Source organism: Prionailurus viverrinus, chromosome A2 (assembly GCF_022837055.1).
Source record: "Prionailurus viverrinus isolate Anna chromosome A2, UM_Priviv_1.0, whole genome shotgun sequence".
In the NCBI taxonomy this organism is placed as follows: domain Eukaryota; kingdom Metazoa; phylum Chordata; class Mammalia; order Carnivora; family Felidae; genus Prionailurus; species Prionailurus viverrinus.
The window spans coordinates 51,238,272-51,257,936 of NC_062562.1; the positions used below are offsets into that span (position 1 = coordinate 51,238,272).

Genomic DNA, 19,665 nt, shown 5'->3' on the forward strand with positions numbered 1-19,665 from the left:
GTCAAGTAACTTGCTCAGGGTCACATGGGTGGTAAGTGCTGGAGCTGAGGTTTGAACCTTGGTTTGTTGGACTTCAGAGCCAAACCTCATTACTTCTTGGACTGGGTGTCCAGACATCTGGATTCCAGCTTTAATAGTCCACAGGGTGACTTGGCACAAGTCCCTTTCTATTTCTGGGCCTCAGATAAAGTAAGGGGGCTGGACCAGTATGTCTCTAAGGTATGCGAATCCATGTAGATGACACCCACACAACCTACCCTTGCAAATACTCAAGTAGGTTTGTGTGTGTGTGTGTGTGTGTGTGTGTGTGTGTGTGTGTTTTAAGAATGAAAGGTGCTAACTAATTGGGAGGTCTCCGGATCAATGAAGACCAGAGAGCAGAGGGCAGCTGCAGAAGAGATCAGCTCAGTATGCTGGAGGGACCCAGAGAGCACTGCTATTGACCATGGGGCAGAGATGGGGCCAAACCCTACCTCTTGCTGCCACAAGAACAGGAAAGTAGAACACAGAGATAGTCCTGTTCTGAGCATCTTATTAATTCACATTCACCCAGCCACTGCCCACATATTCATCCACCCATATGTCTAGATTTCCCAGCCTGGTTTAGAGGGTGGTTGGACATCTACTCTGGACCAAGCAAACCCTTACTCTTCTCAGGATTCCTCTGGGCCTAGAAAGACAGTCCCTTAGACACCCTTTGCCCCACATGGCTGGCAGGCCCTGGTTCTGAATATGACTGCCTGGACCCCAGGCCTTCCTTCTTTCAGATCACCCTATACTAAAGATGCTGCAGGATTGGTTTCAGTGACCAAGAGCCTGGTCTGGACACTCTACTCAACAGCTGGCTTTGGAGTGTCTATAAGTTGGCTTTGCCATACTTGGCTATGTGACTTTGGGTAGGACCTTTTCCTCTGTAGTCCTAATGCTTCCGCTGTCTGTTTATTGGTTAGCCTCTGCATTGCTACAAACGGAATCCTCTTTCAATGGGTGATTTTATTCAATGGGCGATTTAACGACAACACTAACCATACTTAGTGCTGAATACGAACCAGGCATTGTGCTAAGCACTTGTCACTTACTAACTCATTTCATCCTCACAATAATCCTATCATTTCCCCCAAGAAACTGAGGCAGAGAGAGGTTAAGTAACTTGTTGACATTCATATAGCTGGAGAGGGATTTGAACCCAGGCTGCCTGGCTCCAGAGTATGAGCCTTCACCACTACCCTGTCATACCAGGGGGCTCTGCTATCCCTTCTATACCAGTGGCCATCAGCCCCCAGCAAGGAGAACCATGTGGCCAGGGGTCTTTCAGAAAAGACCCAGAAAGAGAGGCACAGGGGTCCTAGGATGCTGGGGTTCAAGGCACATCAGGAGACACTGGTGCCTAAGTAAGAGGTAAGTGATTTAGCCTGATTACAAACCAAAGATTCCAGTTCTGGGGTCCCTGAACTCTCTTTAGTCTCAGCAGTTCACCTCCCCAGGTAGACTGACTGACCCCTGTCCTTTAAGCCACCTAGACACAACCAACATTGAAAATGAGAATTTAACTTTGCTGCCAGTGCTATGAAACACTGCCTAATTGAGATGTTTCATCAGCCTTCCTGGCAGATCCCAGAACTCCTTTTTATGGTGATTGCATAACACACATCTCCACCCAAGCCCACCTCGCAGGGCTCTGCCCACGCGGCCACCCCCTCGCCCGAAGCCTGGTCTGGGAATTGCTCTGCTCCCCTCTCTGCCACATCTCCAGGACAAGGTCATGAACAGCATCTCAGTGATTTTAGGGAGGCCTGGGAAACGGAATAGAACATTGCTGATCTCCCTTGATTCCCACATTGGGGTTGGGGTGGGGGTGGGGTGGGAAGAAGACAAAACATGGTCATTTCTGGCATCACACACAGGGTTCTCTATCGCCCATCTGCCTGCATCCTCCCGACCTACTTTCTCCTTTCCTCTGTGCTGCCTCCTGCAGCCTGCAGCTCTAGGGTGATGTGGGTGGCTGCTTAGCCCTGGACCGGCCGGTGTCTAGAGGCAGAAGTTGCTTCCTCCCCCCTCTCCCACCAGCCCTCAGCCCCTCGCTGCTGCTGAGTCACACTCTCCTCCCCGTTTGGATAAAGCTTCTGGCAGCTCCCACAATCCAACCTGATGGTGATACTTCGAGCTGGCTCAGGGGCAGAAGGGAGAGGTCAGGGCTAGGGCACATTTGGAGGGTAAGCAAAAAAGCCCAGCTGCTCACCCAGAGGCTCACACTGCAGAAATGACCTGCACATCTGGAGGCTGACTGACCTCCGGATGGACAAGTCTGTGCTTCTCTTCATCTGAATGCTGGTTAATTACAAAAAAAAAAAAAAAAAAAAAAGCCATCTGTGCTTCTAAACCAAAAAGGGATTATAGCATGATGAGTCTATGCAGCTTAGCTGAGACAGGAATATGATAGTTTTTCTTATCAAAGCTTGTGATGCTGCTACCTAATAGAAGTTACTAACAACAACGTCATCGGTGGTGGATTGTGAAAATGGCCACAATTAGTTCCTCTCTAAATCCATGCCCTTTCAAATGTGACTTGGCAGTTCCTCCTGGCAAGAGATGGAGTCAGCCTCCCCTTTCCCTGGGTCTGGGCAGGCCTCTTGGCTTGTGTTGGCCAACAGGATATGGCAAAATGACCACGTCAACACACCTAGACCAGCCTGCCGGAGGAGGTGGGAGCGCACAGAGCCCAGATGAACCATCCCAGCTGAGGCCATCCTAGACCAGCCTGCGGTGCTGCCGAGATCAGCAGGGCTGTCCCCTGAGCCACTGCAGATGCAGACGTGTGAGGGAGTCCTGCTGAGAGCAGAAGGACCACCCCGCTGAGCCCAGCCTGAATTGCCAGCTCACAATCGAGCGCTAAATACACAGTTTGATTTTGAGCCACTAAGTTTTGGAGTACAGCAGTCCCCCACTTATTCTTGGGGGACACGTTCCAAGACCTCCAGGGGATGCCCAAAGCTGCGGATAGTACCAAGCCCCATGTATACTATGTTTTTTTCCTCGATACACATATCCATGATAAAGTTTACTTCATAAATTAGACACAGTAAGAGAATAACACCTGATTCATAACTGATAATAAAATAGAACAGTTAGAACCATATACTGGAGGTATATGTGAATGGGATCTGTCTCTAGATATCTTATTGTACTGTACTCACCCTTCTTCTTGTGGTGATGTGAGACGGTGGAGTGCCTATGTGCTGAGATGCAGTGAGGTGAATGATACAGGTATGTGACATGACATTAGGCTGCTACTGACCTTCTGACGTATCGTTAGCAAAGGGTTATCTGTTATGGGACCGAGGCTGACTGGAGGTAACTGAAACTATAGATATGGGGAGCCTACTGTAGTGATGTAGCAAAAGTCTGCTAATAAAAAATGTGGAAGTTTTCTGGTAAGGGGGACAATGATGGGATCTAAAAAACACAATTAACACACTATTTTTCTGTCATATAAACACCATTGCTAAATCAAATGGAAACAAGTTGCTTACTCCACGACCATCCCAAAAGATACCAGCAGGATTCAAAAATACGAGTCACGTCGCTCCATCTGCCCAGAACTTGCGCCTTGCCCCACGGACATGGTTGCTTCCCCCAGAGGAGGCTGCACCACTCACCAGAATCTTGGTGGTGTAGGCGCTGTTGATGGCAATGGCGTTGACGAGCAGCTCCATGGTCTTGGCATTGATGGAGCTGGGGTCGGGGATCTCTTTGTAGTGGACGTCGCCCACGTAGGCCTGCACGACTGTCATGCGATTGGTGGTCAGTGTGCCTGTCTTGTCTGAGCAGATGGCGGTGGCATTGCCCATGGTCTCGCAGGCATCCAGGTGGCGTACCAGGTTGTTGTCTTTCATCATTTTCTGGGGGAAAGGGGCGAGTGAGAGGGCGGCAGTAAGGAGAGGGAGCTGGGGGGGCCAGAGAGCTGAGGGCATGGGGGAAACACGCAGTAAATGAGGCTCTGCCTCTGCTATCTGCCCCTTTGCCTCCCACAGACGCAAAGGGCATTCACTGAAATGTTGACATCTGAACTCCTCGTGTGTGTGCAGCCTTTTCCTTTACTTTGATTTGAACCATTTAGAAGATTTGATGAATTGACTTTGTTCATTTGAATTATGGAAATAATCTGTATTCCTTACAGAAAAAAAATAAAGGAGAAGGATGAGAAATTAAGGTTGGGTCCTTTCCAGTTACCTCAAATATTTTTCTCTTACGCCCTGACAGAAAGAACCATTCCTTATCTGGTTATGGGTTTTTTTTTTTCAAATGTACCATCTTTTGCTGGCGCCTGGTTTTCATTTGATTCCACCAAAAATAAATAAATTTAGGATAGATATGTGTGTTTATAGACATAAAACAATATCTGGAAAAATATCAAAATATTAATGTCATTATTTCTGGGTGGTAGAATTATAGGAGATTTTTATTGCCTTCTTTTAAAAATCTATAGGTTCTTCTTTAAAAATTTTTTTTAATGTTTATTCATTTTTGAGAGAGAGACAGAGAGACAGAGCAAGAGCAGGGGAGGGGCAGTGACAGAGGGAGACACAGAATCCTAAGAGGCTCCAGGCTCCCAGCCGTCAGCACAGAGCCCGATGCAGGGCTTGAACCCACGAACCGTGAGATCATGACCTGAGCCGAAGTAAGACACTTAACCGACTGAGCCACCCTAAAAATCTATAGATTCTAAAAAAAATTCTATAGATTCTATTTTCTGCATTCAATACAGATTATAACTTGTATAATAAAAATCACAAATTTCTTTTCAACATAGATATATGGAAAAGAAAAACCAGCCATAATGCCATCACCCAGAACTGACACAGCTTATGTATCAACATCTTTTCTTTTCAAATTTATAGCAAAAATGAAATCCTACCATGTGTATTATTATTAATTTTCTTGTATTCGTCTTCCTCTCTGTCTTTCCAGCTCCACTCCTATAGCTTCTTTCAGGTTCTCAAGCAAGTCATGCAAATAAAGTCACTCTCCAGGAACTGCCACTCAGTGCAGGCCCTCCCGACACAGGGACCCTATCTGCCAAGGAGGGACATGAAAAGTTGCTAGAGGCGGAATCAGGCACAGTTCCAGCCTGTTCCTAGGAATCTGATTTCCTTTCTTCTTGCCCATTATAGCTCTTTGTAAGAAGGGTAAAAAGAAGTGTCAGGAGAATAATTTTAACACTAGTTCACGTCACTGCAAAATGGGTATCGGTTAGAGATCTGTGCTATTGCCATTTTCTCTTATAACACATTTAATGTACGTTTACTGGATGATCAACTTACAGACTTACAGTCTGCAAAGTTCTTCCTCACTTTCTGGTCTGACTTTACTACAAGGATTTTCATCAACCATTTCGGCAACTGAAAAAAGTCACGGCCGAGTGATTTGACCAGGATCACACACCTAATGTGAGGGTTAAAGTTGGGACAGGAACCCAGCTCTGTTGAACCTCACAGCCTGGATCATTCCATCAGGCCTCTGACCACCTGCACTCTCGGAAGAGGGTTCGTCTGCCGGGCTTCAGAATACATAGGTGGCTACCAAGCACTAGAAATGTGGCTGGTCTGACGTGAAACATGTGGTACGTGTAAAACACATGTTGGATTTTGAAGACTTATCATGAAAAAAGAAATGTAAAATATGTGACTAGTGATTTTTATATTACATGTGGGATTGATAATAATTTGGACATGTTAGGTAAAGTAAATTATATTATTAAAATTAATGTCACTTGTTTCGTTTTACTTTTTCTTTTTAACGTGACTACAAGGAAATTTAAAATCACACATGCAGCTCATATTATATCTCTATTGGCCAGCGCTGATCTAAGTGTCATCTCTAGTGTTTTGATGGCGGCTCCCAGGGGGGTATGCCAGGCTCAGAGAGGGGACAGTTTGCCTCTCCTGGGTTGGGGTGCTGTACTAAGTTTATCAAGTGACTGTATCAAGTTTATCAAGGGACTGGTTGGGGTGCTGTACTAAGTTTATCAAGTGACCTAAGCCAGCTGAAGGCACCAGGTGCCAGAGATACAAACTGTAGATGGTGCAGAGGTCTAAAGATGTCAGTACATAATCCCCCCAAACTAACCCTGTGTGACTTTCAAAGACACCCTGAGCTCAGCTGGCCATGGGGGCCCCAGGTGGCCATGGGGGTCCCAACTCATGGCTGTGTATGTGGGAGTCTCCATCTCTGGGCCCCAGGTCCCCAAGCAGCATCGTGTTGTGACCTGTTTGGGCTTTGGTTTGTGGGATGGAGTTTCTTCAAGAACCCTAAAACAAGGAGACGATAAGGGCCGTATCCTTTACACAGAGCTGCCACTTTCTGGCACCTGCCTGGAGATCTCTTTTCTGTATGAAATTACATCGGTGAGCCCGGTCCAAATTCCAACTTGGAAACTGACGCTCGCCGTGCCCTCCACCAGCTCTGCCAACGTCTCGGAGAGAATGCCTTGTTTATAAGCACACCCTGGCCTCTGTCCTCACAGGGATGTCCTGGCATCCGGGCCCTGGGAACCAGGAGCGCAAGGTGGGAAAACCATGGGGCCAAGGGAAGAGAATGAGCCCACCATGTGAACCAGGCTCAAAGTGCCCGTGGAGATGCTCAGCTCAGTGTTCAGGCTCTGTGGATGGTCATTGCCTGGAAGCAGGGGGAGGGGGTCTCTGCCATCTGGGGGGCACTAGGAACACCCCCCAAGACCCAAGTTTTCATAGTCAGCTTTCTTGGGCCTAACCCTCTTCATTAAACTTTTTTTTTTTTTTTTTAAAGTTTGTTGGGGCGCCTGGGTGGCGCAGTCGGTTAAGCGTCCGACTTCAGCCAGGTCACGATCTCGCGGTCCGTGAGTTCGAGCCCCGCGTCGGGCTCTGGGCTGATGGCTCAGAGCCTGGAGCCTGTTTCCGATTCTGTGTCTCCCTCTCTCTCTGCCCCTCCCCCGTTCATGCTTTGTCTCCTTCTGTCCCAAAAATAAATAAACGTTGAAAAAAAAAAATAAAAAAAAAAAAAAATAAAGTTTGTTATGCCCACATGTGAAAGTGGGAGCAAGCAGGGGAGGGGCAGAGAGAGAGAGAGAGAGAGAGAGAGGGAATCCCAAGCAGGCTCCACACTATCAATGCAGAGTCTGATGCAGGGCTCGATGTCCACAAACTGTGAGATCATGATCTGAGCCAAAATGAAGAGTCAGATGCTCACCTAACTGAGCCACACAGGTGCCCTCATTAAACTGCTTTTAAACCCTCTTCCATTTTCCGCCCATCCCTTGAGAGGAGGGGGCTTCCTTACATCAGATATCTTTTGGTTTTAGGTTTATCTCTTCCCAAAGTTAGGGAGTACCCTCTGAGATTAGTCATAGAAGTATTACAGACTTCTACTTACATTTGGTGGGTTGGGGATGGGTTTGGGCCTACATGGTGACATCTGCTCTTTGTGCTTTTTTGTTTTTTTTTTGTTAAGTTGAGTTGATTGTCAACGTTTAAAAATCAAGAGAGTTCATATTAAGTCCACGTATCTGGCTTCTCTGGAAAATAGTGAAGATTTGGCAACAAAGGGGCTTCTCTGCAAGGCGACACTTGGCTGGGGTGAATGACGGCTGTCCCTGCAGCCAGGGTGTGGCCCTCTGGTTGTGGCCACAGGCCCCGGGCCTCCCTGAGGGTGTGCGAGTTTTGGGTTCCTGCATCCGTGTTCTCTCCCACCTTCCAGTGTGCCCCCTCCCTCCTTCTCAGCGCTTCTCCCAGCCCCAGCACTTGCCCCACGGGCCACCCCCACAGAGCCCCTGGTGGGGGGGGCAGCCAACTGCATCTATCTGGTCCCCTCCTTCTCACCTTCACAGAGTAGGCCAGTGAGATGGTGACGGCCAGAGGGAGCCCCTCGGGCACGGCCACCACCAGCACCGTCACGCCGATGATGAAGAACTTGACAAAGTACTGCACATAGACGGGTGTGCACTCGGGTAACCACGGCTTCTTGTTGACCACGAAGGTGTCCACGGTGAAGTAGAGCACCAGGATGATCACTGTGATGGCCGACATCACCAGTCCTGTAACACGGGTCGGGGAAGACCTGTTCAGGGGCTTTCCTGGGGGTGTGGGCCTGGGAAGTGAGATGTAGACCAAACCCTTGGCCAGAAGGGCTCTGGGGTCAGGCAGACCCTAGCTCACATCTCAGCTCTGCCACTTACTCGCTTTGTGGCCTAGGGCAAGTTCTTGATCCTCACAGAGCCTCAGTCTCCTCCTCTGTGCGATGGGGATGCACCTTTATCTCATGTGATTTTGTAAGTATCAAATGAGATTAGTGCGCGTAAAGTGCGTAGCATGGTGCCTGCCCGACACCTTGCAGGGGCTCAAGAAATATGTGCCGAGAGACCATGTGAGTAAGTTAGAACTGCCTGCATAGTACTCTCACACAATAATGATGTGCAGTTGGTACCATGTATTTACTCATTCACCCAGACACCTAGTGGTTCCTACTTCAGGAACCGGGACACAGCAATAGAGAGGACAGAATCCCTGCCCTTGGGAAGCTGAGACTCCAGAGGGGGAGGCAGACCGGAAACAAGCTCATGAACAAGATAATTCAGATAGGGATAATGCTGTGATGAAAAACTTCAGGATGACAAGACGGAAAGTGACATGGGCAGAAAATGAGAAAACGACCCAAATGTCCATCGACAGACACGTGGATAAAGAAAACGTGGGGCACACACACAACGGTATGTGACTCAGCCTTAAAAAAGAAGGGAACCTTGCCATTTGCGACAACATGGATGGACCTAGCGGACATCACGCTGAACGAGAGAAGGCAGACACAGAAGGACTTACATGAGGAATATAAATAGTCAAACTGATGGAAGCAGAGAGTAGAAGGGTGATTGCCAGGGGCTGTGGGGAGGGCGGAAGGGGAGCATTGTTTTTCAGTGGGTACAGAGTTTCAGTTATGCAACATATATAAGTTCTAGAGCTCTGCTTTACGCTATAGTGCCTACAGTTACCAGTACAGTATTGTGCACTTCAAAATTGGGCAAGAGGATGGGTCTCCTGTTAAGTGTTCTTACCCCCAGAACAGAAAACAGGAAAACTCATGAAAGAACACAAGGACGTTTAGGAGGAGGTGGTGGCTAGGCTTTGTACCCTGCTGGTGGGGATGGCATCACGGGTGTATGCATGTGTCCAAACTCATCAAGATGTACATTAAATGTGAGCAATTTTTTGTATATACGTTGTGTCTCAATAAAGCTTAAAAACAAAACATGGGCTGGCATGGGAGTGACTACTTTAGCGATGGCGTCCAGGGAAGATTTCCTGGAGGAGGTGATACTTGAGAAGATGGGGAATGATGAGAAGGATCAGGCAGATGGCGTGACCTGCAGGAAGAGTGTTCCAGACAGAGGAAAGAGCAGGGGGCCCTTTTTTGGATGAGGAGACTGTGGCTCAGTGAGGGGAAGTGACTTGTTCAAGGCCACAGGCCAGAGAAGCGCTGCAGAATTAGTAGAGGCAGGTGCCTACCTGCCCGGATCCCCTGGGATCCCCTTGCCACTTGGGTGTGTGCGGCCTCCACCTGCTGTTGGTGCCAGGCAGGTGCCCCTGAGGCTGTGCACACCTGCGGCCGCTGCCAGGGGAAGCTCGCGTTTCGGTGATCACGGTCTCTGTGTCAGGAAGTGCCTGGGAGGGCACCCCACCCCAATGTGATGGCCAACATCCAATGGCTGAGGTAGGGGTCCAACAGCCCAGTCCCCTTGGCATGACTTGGGACAGACCCTGCAGAGGTAGGTAGAGACTGGGATTTCTCCAGAAAGTATCTGGCTTTCCCCCTGGCCCTGTCAAGTCTCTTACCCTTTAGAGGTTTCACCTGAGCACACCCTCGCCCCTAAAAATCCTGCTCCCAGCCACGTCAGGCTGTGCTTCAGGGAATTCAGCCCAAGAGAGAAGCAGAGGTGGGGTGTGAACCTAGACTCTGAACTCCATTCTTGGCAAGGCTGAGGAGAAGGAGGGAGATGAGCAAGGACTTTGAAGGCCATGGGGTTATCCTCCTCCTCCTCCTCCTCCTTCTTCTCCTCATCTCTCTGTTCCCTGCCCCCCAAGGCTGCTGCCTGTTTCTGTGGAGTCTTCTCCAGGCTGAGAATGGAGGAAATCCCTGGGCCCATCGCTCGCCCGCCCCCACCTCCAGCTGTGGAACTTCAGGGCCGGCTCTACCCCCATCTGACAGTCGCAGGGGCGGGAAGCCAAGCTCCCAGCAGCCGGGAGCTATCACCAGGCCCGAATTTAAATATAGACAGTCAAGCCTGTAATTTGCCCCCCTCCTCCACGCCGTGGTGCCTATAATTAGAGCCGAGAGACAGCCAGGTGGGGAGGCCTTGGCGTTTGCTGTGTCCTCATGCGGGCGGAGAGGCCCGGGCCGTGTCAGCCTGGCGGGGCACGCCTTACAGCTGGGCTCAGCTTCCTGGGCCAGAGGGGCCACCACCAGCCGTCACCTGGAGCCACCAGCTCAGTTGGGAAGCTGAGCTTGCACTGAGGCTCAGACAAGAGGCTTCTCCCTGGGCTCCTGCCACTGCCCTCAACCTCTCCCATCTTTCCTCTGCCCTGCAGCCGGGGTGGCTAATATAGAGCCCTAATCCATCCCTGCCCTCCCATACTCCAACCTATCACTTGAGCGTCTATCGTCTCAGGACTCGGGCTGGTTGCTGTGATAGAAAAGGGTGGGTCTCAGGGCCATCTCATGCAAGCTGCCACTTTGCAGATGAAGTACTTGAGAGCCAGCTTTGGGTCCCACTGTGCACCCCACGTTCCCCCTTGCCCCATCCACTGTGGCTGCACACTTACCTGCCTTGCCTATCTGCACAGCCAGCTTGGTGAGCTTTCCCTGCAGCACAGACTTCTCCTTCTTGTGCATGTTGGCCTTTTTTTTGTCGTCGGCATCGCCGCCTTCGGCACTCTTGAGGGGCTGCATCTCCATGGCGGCTGCCCCGTCCTGCTGTTTGGCTGCAGGGGGCAGAGCACGCACGCACACACACGCACACACACACACAGACATGCACGCACCGAGGTCAGCCTGCTGGGTGGGGATATTGGCACCCACCCTGCCTGCCCAGGGGAGTGTGGTGAGGCATTCATTCACTCTGCTGCCTGGACCCCTGTGTGGCTGGCACAGAAACCCTGCGATGTGGGGTCTGCCTCTTCCAGGTGGAGACTCTGGTCCCAGGGCCAGTGGTTGCCTTGGAGCTGGAATCCAAGTGCAACCATGGAGTGACACAGTTCCACCTTGGATTCCCAGCAGGAGGAGGCTGGGGTCCCCTCTGGGCCTGAATAAGCCCACAGACCCTTCCCAAATGGCCCCTCACCTTTCCCCACATTCAGACAAGGCAGGTAGGCTTGGACTTCCCTGGTTGGTTCTTGAGTATGTTGCTGGGATATTAAATAGTCACCAGACAGAAGGGACATAGGGGGCTTAATAAAAGAGAGTGTCCCTTTCCGTGGGTGACGAGCCTCCTCCTCCTTCAGTGGTGGACTGACTGGTGGGCCTGGGGCCCTATCCCTTAGCCCCTAATGATCTCAAAGAACCAGCTACAAGTCTTCAGCTAAATGGGCAGCATAGCTCAAAGGCTGGGGAAGAGCTGGCTCACAGGTGTCCCCTGTCCTCACCGGTGATGTCTCCATTTGGCCTGGAAATACACGAATCACAGCTATGCCCCCCAAAGACGTCAGGCACCTGTAGGTGCGGACATGTCTGTGTCTGGCTTGGCTCTCAGAGCCGGTGGGGAGGGGCTGCGGGGACCACAGAAGCCGGTTAATACAAAAGGGTTACCTTTGCTCTGGCTGGCGTCCACATTGCCATCCTGCATTTTACCTACACGACAAAGAATTTTAACAGACAACAGAGAACAGACAACACACGTTGATCATCACGAAGACGCAACAGGGCCACGGACATTCATGTCATAGAAGGAGGAAGCGCCGAGCCGACTCCGTCCCTCCATATAGGGATGCTGGGGACGCCCCGAGACAAGAGCAAACCTGGCCACCACATTGACTGCAGGATCTGTCTTGATTCTCGGGGGCTTGGAGAGAGAGCTTCGGTGGGAATTATTTTGGCCCTGAGCATCTTACAGATTAAATGACAGCCTTTGAGGGTAAAAGGGACCACAGTAGGCTGGCAGGAATCAGAGGGGTTCTCAGGTCCCCAGTGATTAATTTGGCTGGTGCCTTTTGTGAACTGAGAGGAGGCAAAGGAAATGAGAGAGAGACAGGGAGAGAGAGCGAGAGAGCAAGAGCGAGAGAGAGAGAGACGAGAGAGATTCTAGAAAAGAGAGGAGTTTGGTCAATGTGCTCCTTACTTTCTGGCTTCAGGAGGGATGTATGTAGAGTTCTACTTTCTCCTTTTTCCACCTGGAGGAGTGTGAAGGCACAGCATGGACAACCCCCTGCCCAGCCCTATTGAGGGTAATGCATGCAAAGGCTGGGCAAGGGCTCCCCAGTGGTGGGCTCTGAGGTGCCCTGAGTGAATCCAGGGGGCTCAGTGGGAGTGCCCTGTCTCTCAAGGGGACGCCGCTGGCCCCTCCCCTCCACTTGGGTGTGTGCTTTTTATTCTGCAGTTGACCAGCTCGGGCCTCAGTAGACAGGAAAGTTGGGCTGGTGGGTTCCCTGGGGTGCACCCCTGCCCCGGCCCTGCGTGCCAGGGCTGGGGAAAGGGCCGAATCTGAGACTGCTCATCACCTAATCGGGGCTGCCTGGGAGGCCCCCTCCCCAGTCTTAGCCAGAGGCTTGGGGGCTGGGTTTGCAGCGTGGCAGGTACTGGTGGTCACTAGCTGGCAGCTGAGATACCTGCCCTCGCTGCTGGCATTGAGGAAAAGGGGTTTCCTCCTGTCCCCTGGGCCTGTCCACTGAGCTCACTCAGAGCTCTGCCCATGCGCCTTGCCACCTCAGGAGGAGTCTCAGTAGGTCAGACACCCTTGGCCATTTGCTGCAAAGGTGATTCTCACAGCTCACGTTCTGTGAGAACCCACCATGTGCCAGGCGCATCTATAACCCCCGTGATTTCATATAATCCTCACCACATCCCTACAAGGGCACTCCTGTAGTGCACCCATTTACAGATGAGAAACTGAGGCTCAGAGAGGCAGATGGCCTGCCTGGCTCCCAGGGGGTAAACGGAGAGCTGGCCCCAAAGTGCGTCTATGTTTCCACCTCCAATTTCGGAGAAAGCAGCAATCCCTCAGCCCCTCTGAGCCCAGGGGAGGGGGCATCAAGGCGGCCCTGGTGGGACGGGGCTCCCGAAGCCCCTGTTTTTACACCAATTAGCTGTGCAGCTTTACCTCTCCCAGTCTCAGCTTCCACCTCTGTAAAATGGGGATGCAACATTCAGCTCCCAGAGCACCTGATGGTTGCCTTAGTAATAACCACTTGCCCATTTAGCACTTTGAGGTTTGCGAGTGTCATCTCCTGTCAATCTCCCCAATGCCCTGCAGGTGGGATAGGAAGGATTCTCATCAGTCTCATTTTACAGATGAGGAGACTGAGGCCAAAGGAGGTTCAGAGGTAGCCCTCATTTCTGGAGCATACTGATCATAACGCTGCCTTATTGGTTCCATAAAACTGTCATCAGCATCACCATATCGCGTTGTAAGTGACTCCGAGGGGAGAAGTGGCTTTCCTGGATCCCAGCCCCCTGCTATCTCTGCAAGGGAAATGCAGGGCTGTTCCCACTGCCTCGCACAGCAAAGGGTCAGTGACCCACCCTGGGGTTGAAAGAGAAGGGCCCTGTCGCTCTATTATAAAGTTCTTTTTGCTGGATTAAAAACAAAACAGCAAAAGCCTTTTTAGAGCAAACAGGAATGAACTACAACAATTATTTTTATTTTCAAAAATAATTTTACTAACTGGGCTAAAGGGCACCGGAGGACTCCTCTTTGATACTTGATTTTAGAAGACACAAAGGGGTCTTTATTTGCATTGCATATTATCAGATGCAACAGCCCATGTGTGTGCCCATTAACCAAGCTAGCAATTTCCTCTTTTATTTCCATAGTGATCACGTGGCTAGAAAAATAATCACCAATGCATATGTTCGAGGAAGGGAGAGGTGTTCTGGGGGTGCTTTGGTGCAGATGGCCTGGTTTCTCAGAAGCAAGGGACTTATTTGGGGCTCTCCTCAGCCAAACTGGTGCTTGACTATCTCCGGAACTATGGTGGGGCAGCTAGGTCTGGCTCCACGCACAACCTGGAGGGTGGGCTGTGTTTCAGGGGAGCTGGGATGGGGACCTGGGGTGGAGACTTGGAGGCCTTTCTGCATCAGATGCCAGACGCAGCTTTGACAACTAGGTCTGTTCTCTTCATGCATTGCCAGGGACATGGGTGTGAAAAGCACATGTGTGGAGGGTTCACGGGAAGATGGCCTGATAAACAAGCTTTGGGGAGACTGACCACTAACTAGGTGAACTGGGGGATGTCCCCTCTCTCACCTGTGCCTCCGTTTCTTCCTCTGTGAAATGTGACCATTTCAACCAAGATGATGCTCATGAAAAGCACCACAAAGTGTCCTGTAAATGTCTGGGGTCCAGAGTGATTATTTACTAATTATGATTATAAATGATGTATTAAATAGTGATATATTAATAAATGTAAAAGAAATAATAAAATAACAATAACAAGCGTAATGCCTCCAAGATTAATGGAATACACCCACTTTCAGTTGGGAGGGGGATGGGGGGGTGGAGTCAGGGGGATTACTGCCAGCTGGGTGTGTTTTCCATGTCCAAATCATCCTGACTTGGCTCAGAGGAGGGAGGGAAAGGAACGGTTAATTCTCTCATTGACCAAGGCTCAGCCTAGTGCTTCTCAACCTTTAATGCACACTGGCCTAGAGCCTGGAGAGCTTATTAGAATGCAGATTCTCATTCAGTGGGTCTGGGGTGGGGCCTGAGATTCTGCATTTCTAATAGGTTCCTAGGAGATGTCCAGGCTTCAGGTCCTCTGATCACATTTTGAGTAGCAACGGCGTAGAGTACTATTTCCCAAAGTATATTATGGAGCCACACCAATCTCATAAGATTCAGCCAGGAAAAGTCCTGCAGCCAAATCAGCCCGGGAAGCCCTCCATGGCTAACTTTCCACTATACGCCAGCCTATTCAAGGTTCTGAGAAGTCCTGCAGTGAGGAAGAGACCAATTCTGTCCCACGGTTCTTAACCACCTTTGACCACAGGATCCTTTTCTTGGAGATAGGACCGATTAATATCCCTATGAAGTTTACAAGACATACTCCTTCAGGAAATCCTGGATTAGGAAGAGGAGCACACACTTTAGAGCCTGCAGGCCTGGGTTCAAATGCCAGCCCTGCCGCTCTCTAGTTCTGTGACCTTGGGCTAGTGTCTTGATCTCCCTGAGCCTCAGTCTCCCCATCTTTAAAGTGGGGACAATAAACTCTGTATCATAGGGTTATCATGAGGACCAAATGAGGCCACGAGCATGAAATGTTTGCAAAGTGCCTGGTTTACAGTGGGTGGTCAAGTTCCCCATCTTTCCTGTAATTTTCCTCAGGATACTTGTGAGTTTTCTGCTACAGTTTGGAAGTGAAGCTGCCTTTTTTTGGGACCGACCAGCCTGGATGTAGTCTATATGTTCAACGAGCCCAGGAGGCTCACTGCTCTGGGGGAAGCAGAACACCACCTCCCGTTTCCTTCTCCCCCCCGCCCCCCCGGGTTTGCCTATATCGGTTCTCCCTGTCACCCCTCGCCACTCCTCCATGACGCATGACACCTCCCACACCCCAAGCTGTTCTCCTTTCTCCTCCTATGCTTGAAATAGACCTACACCCGAATTAGCCCTTCTTGGCAAGGCGCGGCTCGCCGAAGTGTCTTGCTTGGCCCTTGACATCCACTAGGTGCTTCCATCATTGGTCATTTTGAATGCAGGTGGCTCAGCCAGAGGTCTGGGGCAGGGGATGGGAGTATGAGGTAGGATAGGGTCTCCATGTCGTCCAGGAGTGGTGAGGAGTAAATGATATAATGAATGAGAAACCCACAGCCCAGTGCCTTGTACACGGTGATGCTGTAAGAATGGCTTTTCCTTTCCCTTCGATTCTCTCGGGCAACAGTTTTATGATCAAGCCCTACAGCTCTTAGTCTGGATGACTATCATGCTACCTAATTTGGGGACAGGGGAGCTTTCTGAGCAAATGGAAGCCTCTTCACTCTGAAGATGGGAGGGTATAGAAATAAGAAACCCTCTAAAGGCTTGGAGGCCAGTGAATACAATTCCTTCATGCCTGTGGGTAAGGAGGTTAAAATGCAGATCCCATGTACAGTGGCAGCACCCCCCCCACCACCACCCCTCACCCCCGAGGGGCCCATAAGAATGCAGAGACTCAGGACAAATGCTCCAGCACAGGCAACAGCAGGAAACACCAGTCCACGTCCGAGGGACAGAACCAGGCCCGAGCCCAAGCGAGCCCCCTGCCCGTTCACTCCGTGAAAGAGAAGAGGAAGAAATGTTTATCTGTGGCTCAGCCATGCTATGGGGTGGGGCCAAGGGGCTGAACCCCGGCCTGGGTCCCCCCTGCCTCGAGGGAATTTTCGAGCCAAGGACTGGAGACTTCACTAGGGACCCAGATGCCAGCTTCAGCCCAGGTCCTGACCCCAGGCCTTCTTCCCCAAGCTGGGGCCAGGAATGTACTTAGGAGAGGGCCACGCCGGGTGGGATGCTGCTTCTTGGGAGTCAAATCTGAAGCCAACGTTATGTCCCTCTTCTGGGCTCCACTGGGGGTTGAGGGCCCACCAGGAGCCAGTGCCATTTTGGCAGCCGCAAGTGGGTGCGGAGCGGATTCCCCGGTGGTGGCTTCTCTCTTAAGCGCCTGCCCCACGTGAGAGGACGATTGTCCCAGAGCTGCCCATGCACATCCAAGATCTGTGCGGTCCAGAACAGGGAGAGGCAAGCCCAGAGTTGGGGGTGGGGGAGAGAGACGCCCATCCAACCGAGACCGAGCGCTCGCCATCGAAGACGTACCATTGACTAGGCTGGTATTTGCACTATCTACAGCATTTGAGCCTGCTGCACCATCGGCCGCTGTGGGGGTGGGAGGGATGGAAAATGCAGTGTGTCACAATGGAGAAAAGCAACAATGCAGAACAGCAACAACAATAAAGACATGAACCAACTTGCGGGAGGTAACATGACTATATTCTTAAAAAAAAAATCTCTGTTGGAAATCAAGAAACTCAAATTTGGGGGCGGGGGTGAAATGTTCCCATAGAGATGCCGTAAAAATCAGGGTAAAAAACTCAGACATGGAGGGTCTTTGAAATAAAACATGGCAGATGATCAATGTGGTTGGGTAGGATGCACCCCTTGGCCATGCCAATCGGGCAAGTCCCCGTCACAGGAGCTTCTATGAGAGGGCATCTGGCTGCCCGTCAGGGCCAGAGGGACCCATGGCCAGGAGTCATTTCCAAACCTTCAGTAATGGGTGCAGTGTGGGCATTCTGATTGGGTATCTGCTATGACCGCCATCACTGCGTCCCAGTGGAACATGGAACAGCCGTGGTGGTGACTCAGGATTCAAGCCCTTGACTCAGGCCACTGCCTGCGGCCACCTCCTCCTTCCTAACCAGCACTCAAAAGATCGCCTTGGTCAACCCCCTACAAGATGCCCCATCATTTAATAGGTGATACCAAGCATGTCACACGTTGTGCCTGAGACAGAGAAGGTACTAGCAAGTTCCCCTTAGTTTACAAATTACAAATGACATGAGATGCTCAAATCCACTCTGGTTGTTCTTTCTAGGCGTGGGGAAATGGGTTGAGTGGGCAGGAGAGGGAAGTGACACTAGCGGGCGGGGGGCACATGCTGAGTGGTGAGGGGAGCTGGGACAGGCTCTGTGGGGTGTGCACAGGAGAGCAGGGCTGTGGGGTCACAGGGTGGTGAGCGGGGCACTACATGCCAGTGTGTGGGGCTGCGGGCCGTGTGGTGGCGCCATGTGCATGGGCTGGCGGGGTGAAGGTCTGGAAGGGCAAACGGGCAGAGTGAGGCGCTGGTTCCTCCCGTGGGGCTGGCATCGCGTGGGGGCACAGTGGAGGGTCTGGTGGGTCAGGGAGCCTCCTCCAGCTGTGTGCTGGTGGCTTGGGGCCAGGGCTCAGTGCTCGAAGGCTGCTGCTATTTCTAAAAGCCCCATCTACCCTGAGGGGTGTCTTACTGTACCTGGTAGCTGAAGGCCATCCCCCTTCTTCACACCTGTGTGATGATTTTTGAGACACGTTAATGAAGGAGAAGCACATCCAGCCTCATCTGTGCACACGCGCGCACACACACACCCACACGCACCCACACACACACCCGGCTGCACGCCTGTGGTCATCCTGAAATGGGGGCCCGTGGTTGGCAGGCTCTAAGCAATGACCCTGGTGGAGGTGATGAAATGGGAATGCAGAGGGGGCCCAGCCCTGGCCGTGCCGCTCACAGGGGCTTGAGAGGTGGGGCTGCCCCGTATATTCCTCTGCCCTGTCCTCCCACATCCCACTTCTTCCTTCTACACTGACACCCCCATCTCACTGGGCCATAGGTGTGTGTTCAGTAAAGGACTCTGACCTGTGCTTCCGGGCGGGAGAGGCCCATCTTCCAACTGAAATCTTTGAGAACACTGGTCTGGCCTGTGGGAGCTTCTGGGTGCTTCTGCCCCTCACCCAGGACCCAGGGAGGCCAAGAAAAGGGGCAAAGCCTGTGTCATCCTGCCATACCCCGCCCACTGCCCATATCTGCCCCACCATCTGCACCCTGGGGCCAGAGCTGGCCACAGCTTCTACGTCACTGTGTGAACACTGTCCTGACACCCTCTGGGGCTCTTGACAAGGACTGTGTCCTCAGCTTCAACCTCAGCTGTCTCCTGAGACAGGTTCTCTCCCACCTCTGGATTTCTCAGATCACAGCTTAGCTCCACTGTTCATGTTGCTGGGGCTGCCATAATCTTAGGGAGACCCTTCTAGAAAATATAAGGTATTACCCTTAGGAACAAGCAACCTTTGGTTGTGACCCAGGCTCTGGGCCTGGTCGGCCAAGGAGAGCTGGAGGTAGCAGGCCTGTCCCTAAAACTCAAGGAGAGCATTCTTATCTTCTTCCCCTGGACCCCAGATGGTGTGGGTGTTGTGGACCCTCCTCTGGAGCTTGGGGAAGGAGATAGGACAAAAGACTGAAGATGTGAGAGGGTTCTGTCCCTGAGACTGACTTTAGGTGTTGGGTAAGGAGCTGGCTGTGCAAGGGCCAGAGGCCTGGGCCTTTGGATTTGGGCCTGGGCTTCTAGGGTCTTCCGTGCATCCCTCCCTCTGCTCTGAGAGGCACTTGTAGCCAGGCTACCGGCTTGCTGCACCGAGGGGGAGCCCAGGGAGTAGGAATCTTGTTTCCAAAGTGGCAGAGGAGCTAGAACCCAGGCAAGGTGCCAGCTCTGGGGGGATAGGGGAGGAAACCATGAGTTTGGCCACATTCCCCAGAATCTCTTCTGCCCACATCTGGGCTGAGTCATTGCTGGGTGGGTTTGCAGCCCTGCTCTGTGGAGTTGAGACTAGTGGCAGGAGTGAGTGCAGGTGGGGCTTTCGACTCTGTATCAGGCCTGATGATGGGACCAGGTCACACTCAAGGCTGGAGACTCAACAAAGTG

General features: G+C 51.5%; 1 protein-coding gene across 4 annotated transcripts in view; it reads right to left on the minus strand.

Moving 5' to 3' along the window:
• The window catches only part of ATP2B2 (ATPase plasma membrane Ca2+ transporting 2), a 321,401-nt gene that overhangs the window by 62,905 nt on the left and 238,831 nt on the right, over positions 1–19,665 (minus strand). For all 4 annotated transcript variants that reach the window (XM_047831438.1, XM_047831429.1, XM_047831453.1 and 1 more), the window contains 6 exons: positions 18,216–18,248; positions 17,024–17,083; positions 11,830–11,871; positions 10,848–11,006; positions 7,854–8,068; positions 3,657–3,899 (listed from right to left, as the gene is read on the minus strand). In XM_047831438.1, coding sequence (XP_047687394.1) covers positions 3,657–3,899; positions 7,854–8,068; positions 10,848–11,006; positions 11,830–11,871; positions 17,024–17,083; positions 18,216–18,248 — 752 coding nt within the window. The remainder of the gene's footprint in view (positions 1–3,656; positions 3,900–7,853; positions 8,069–10,847; positions 11,007–11,829; positions 11,872–17,023; positions 17,084–18,215; positions 18,249–19,665) is intronic.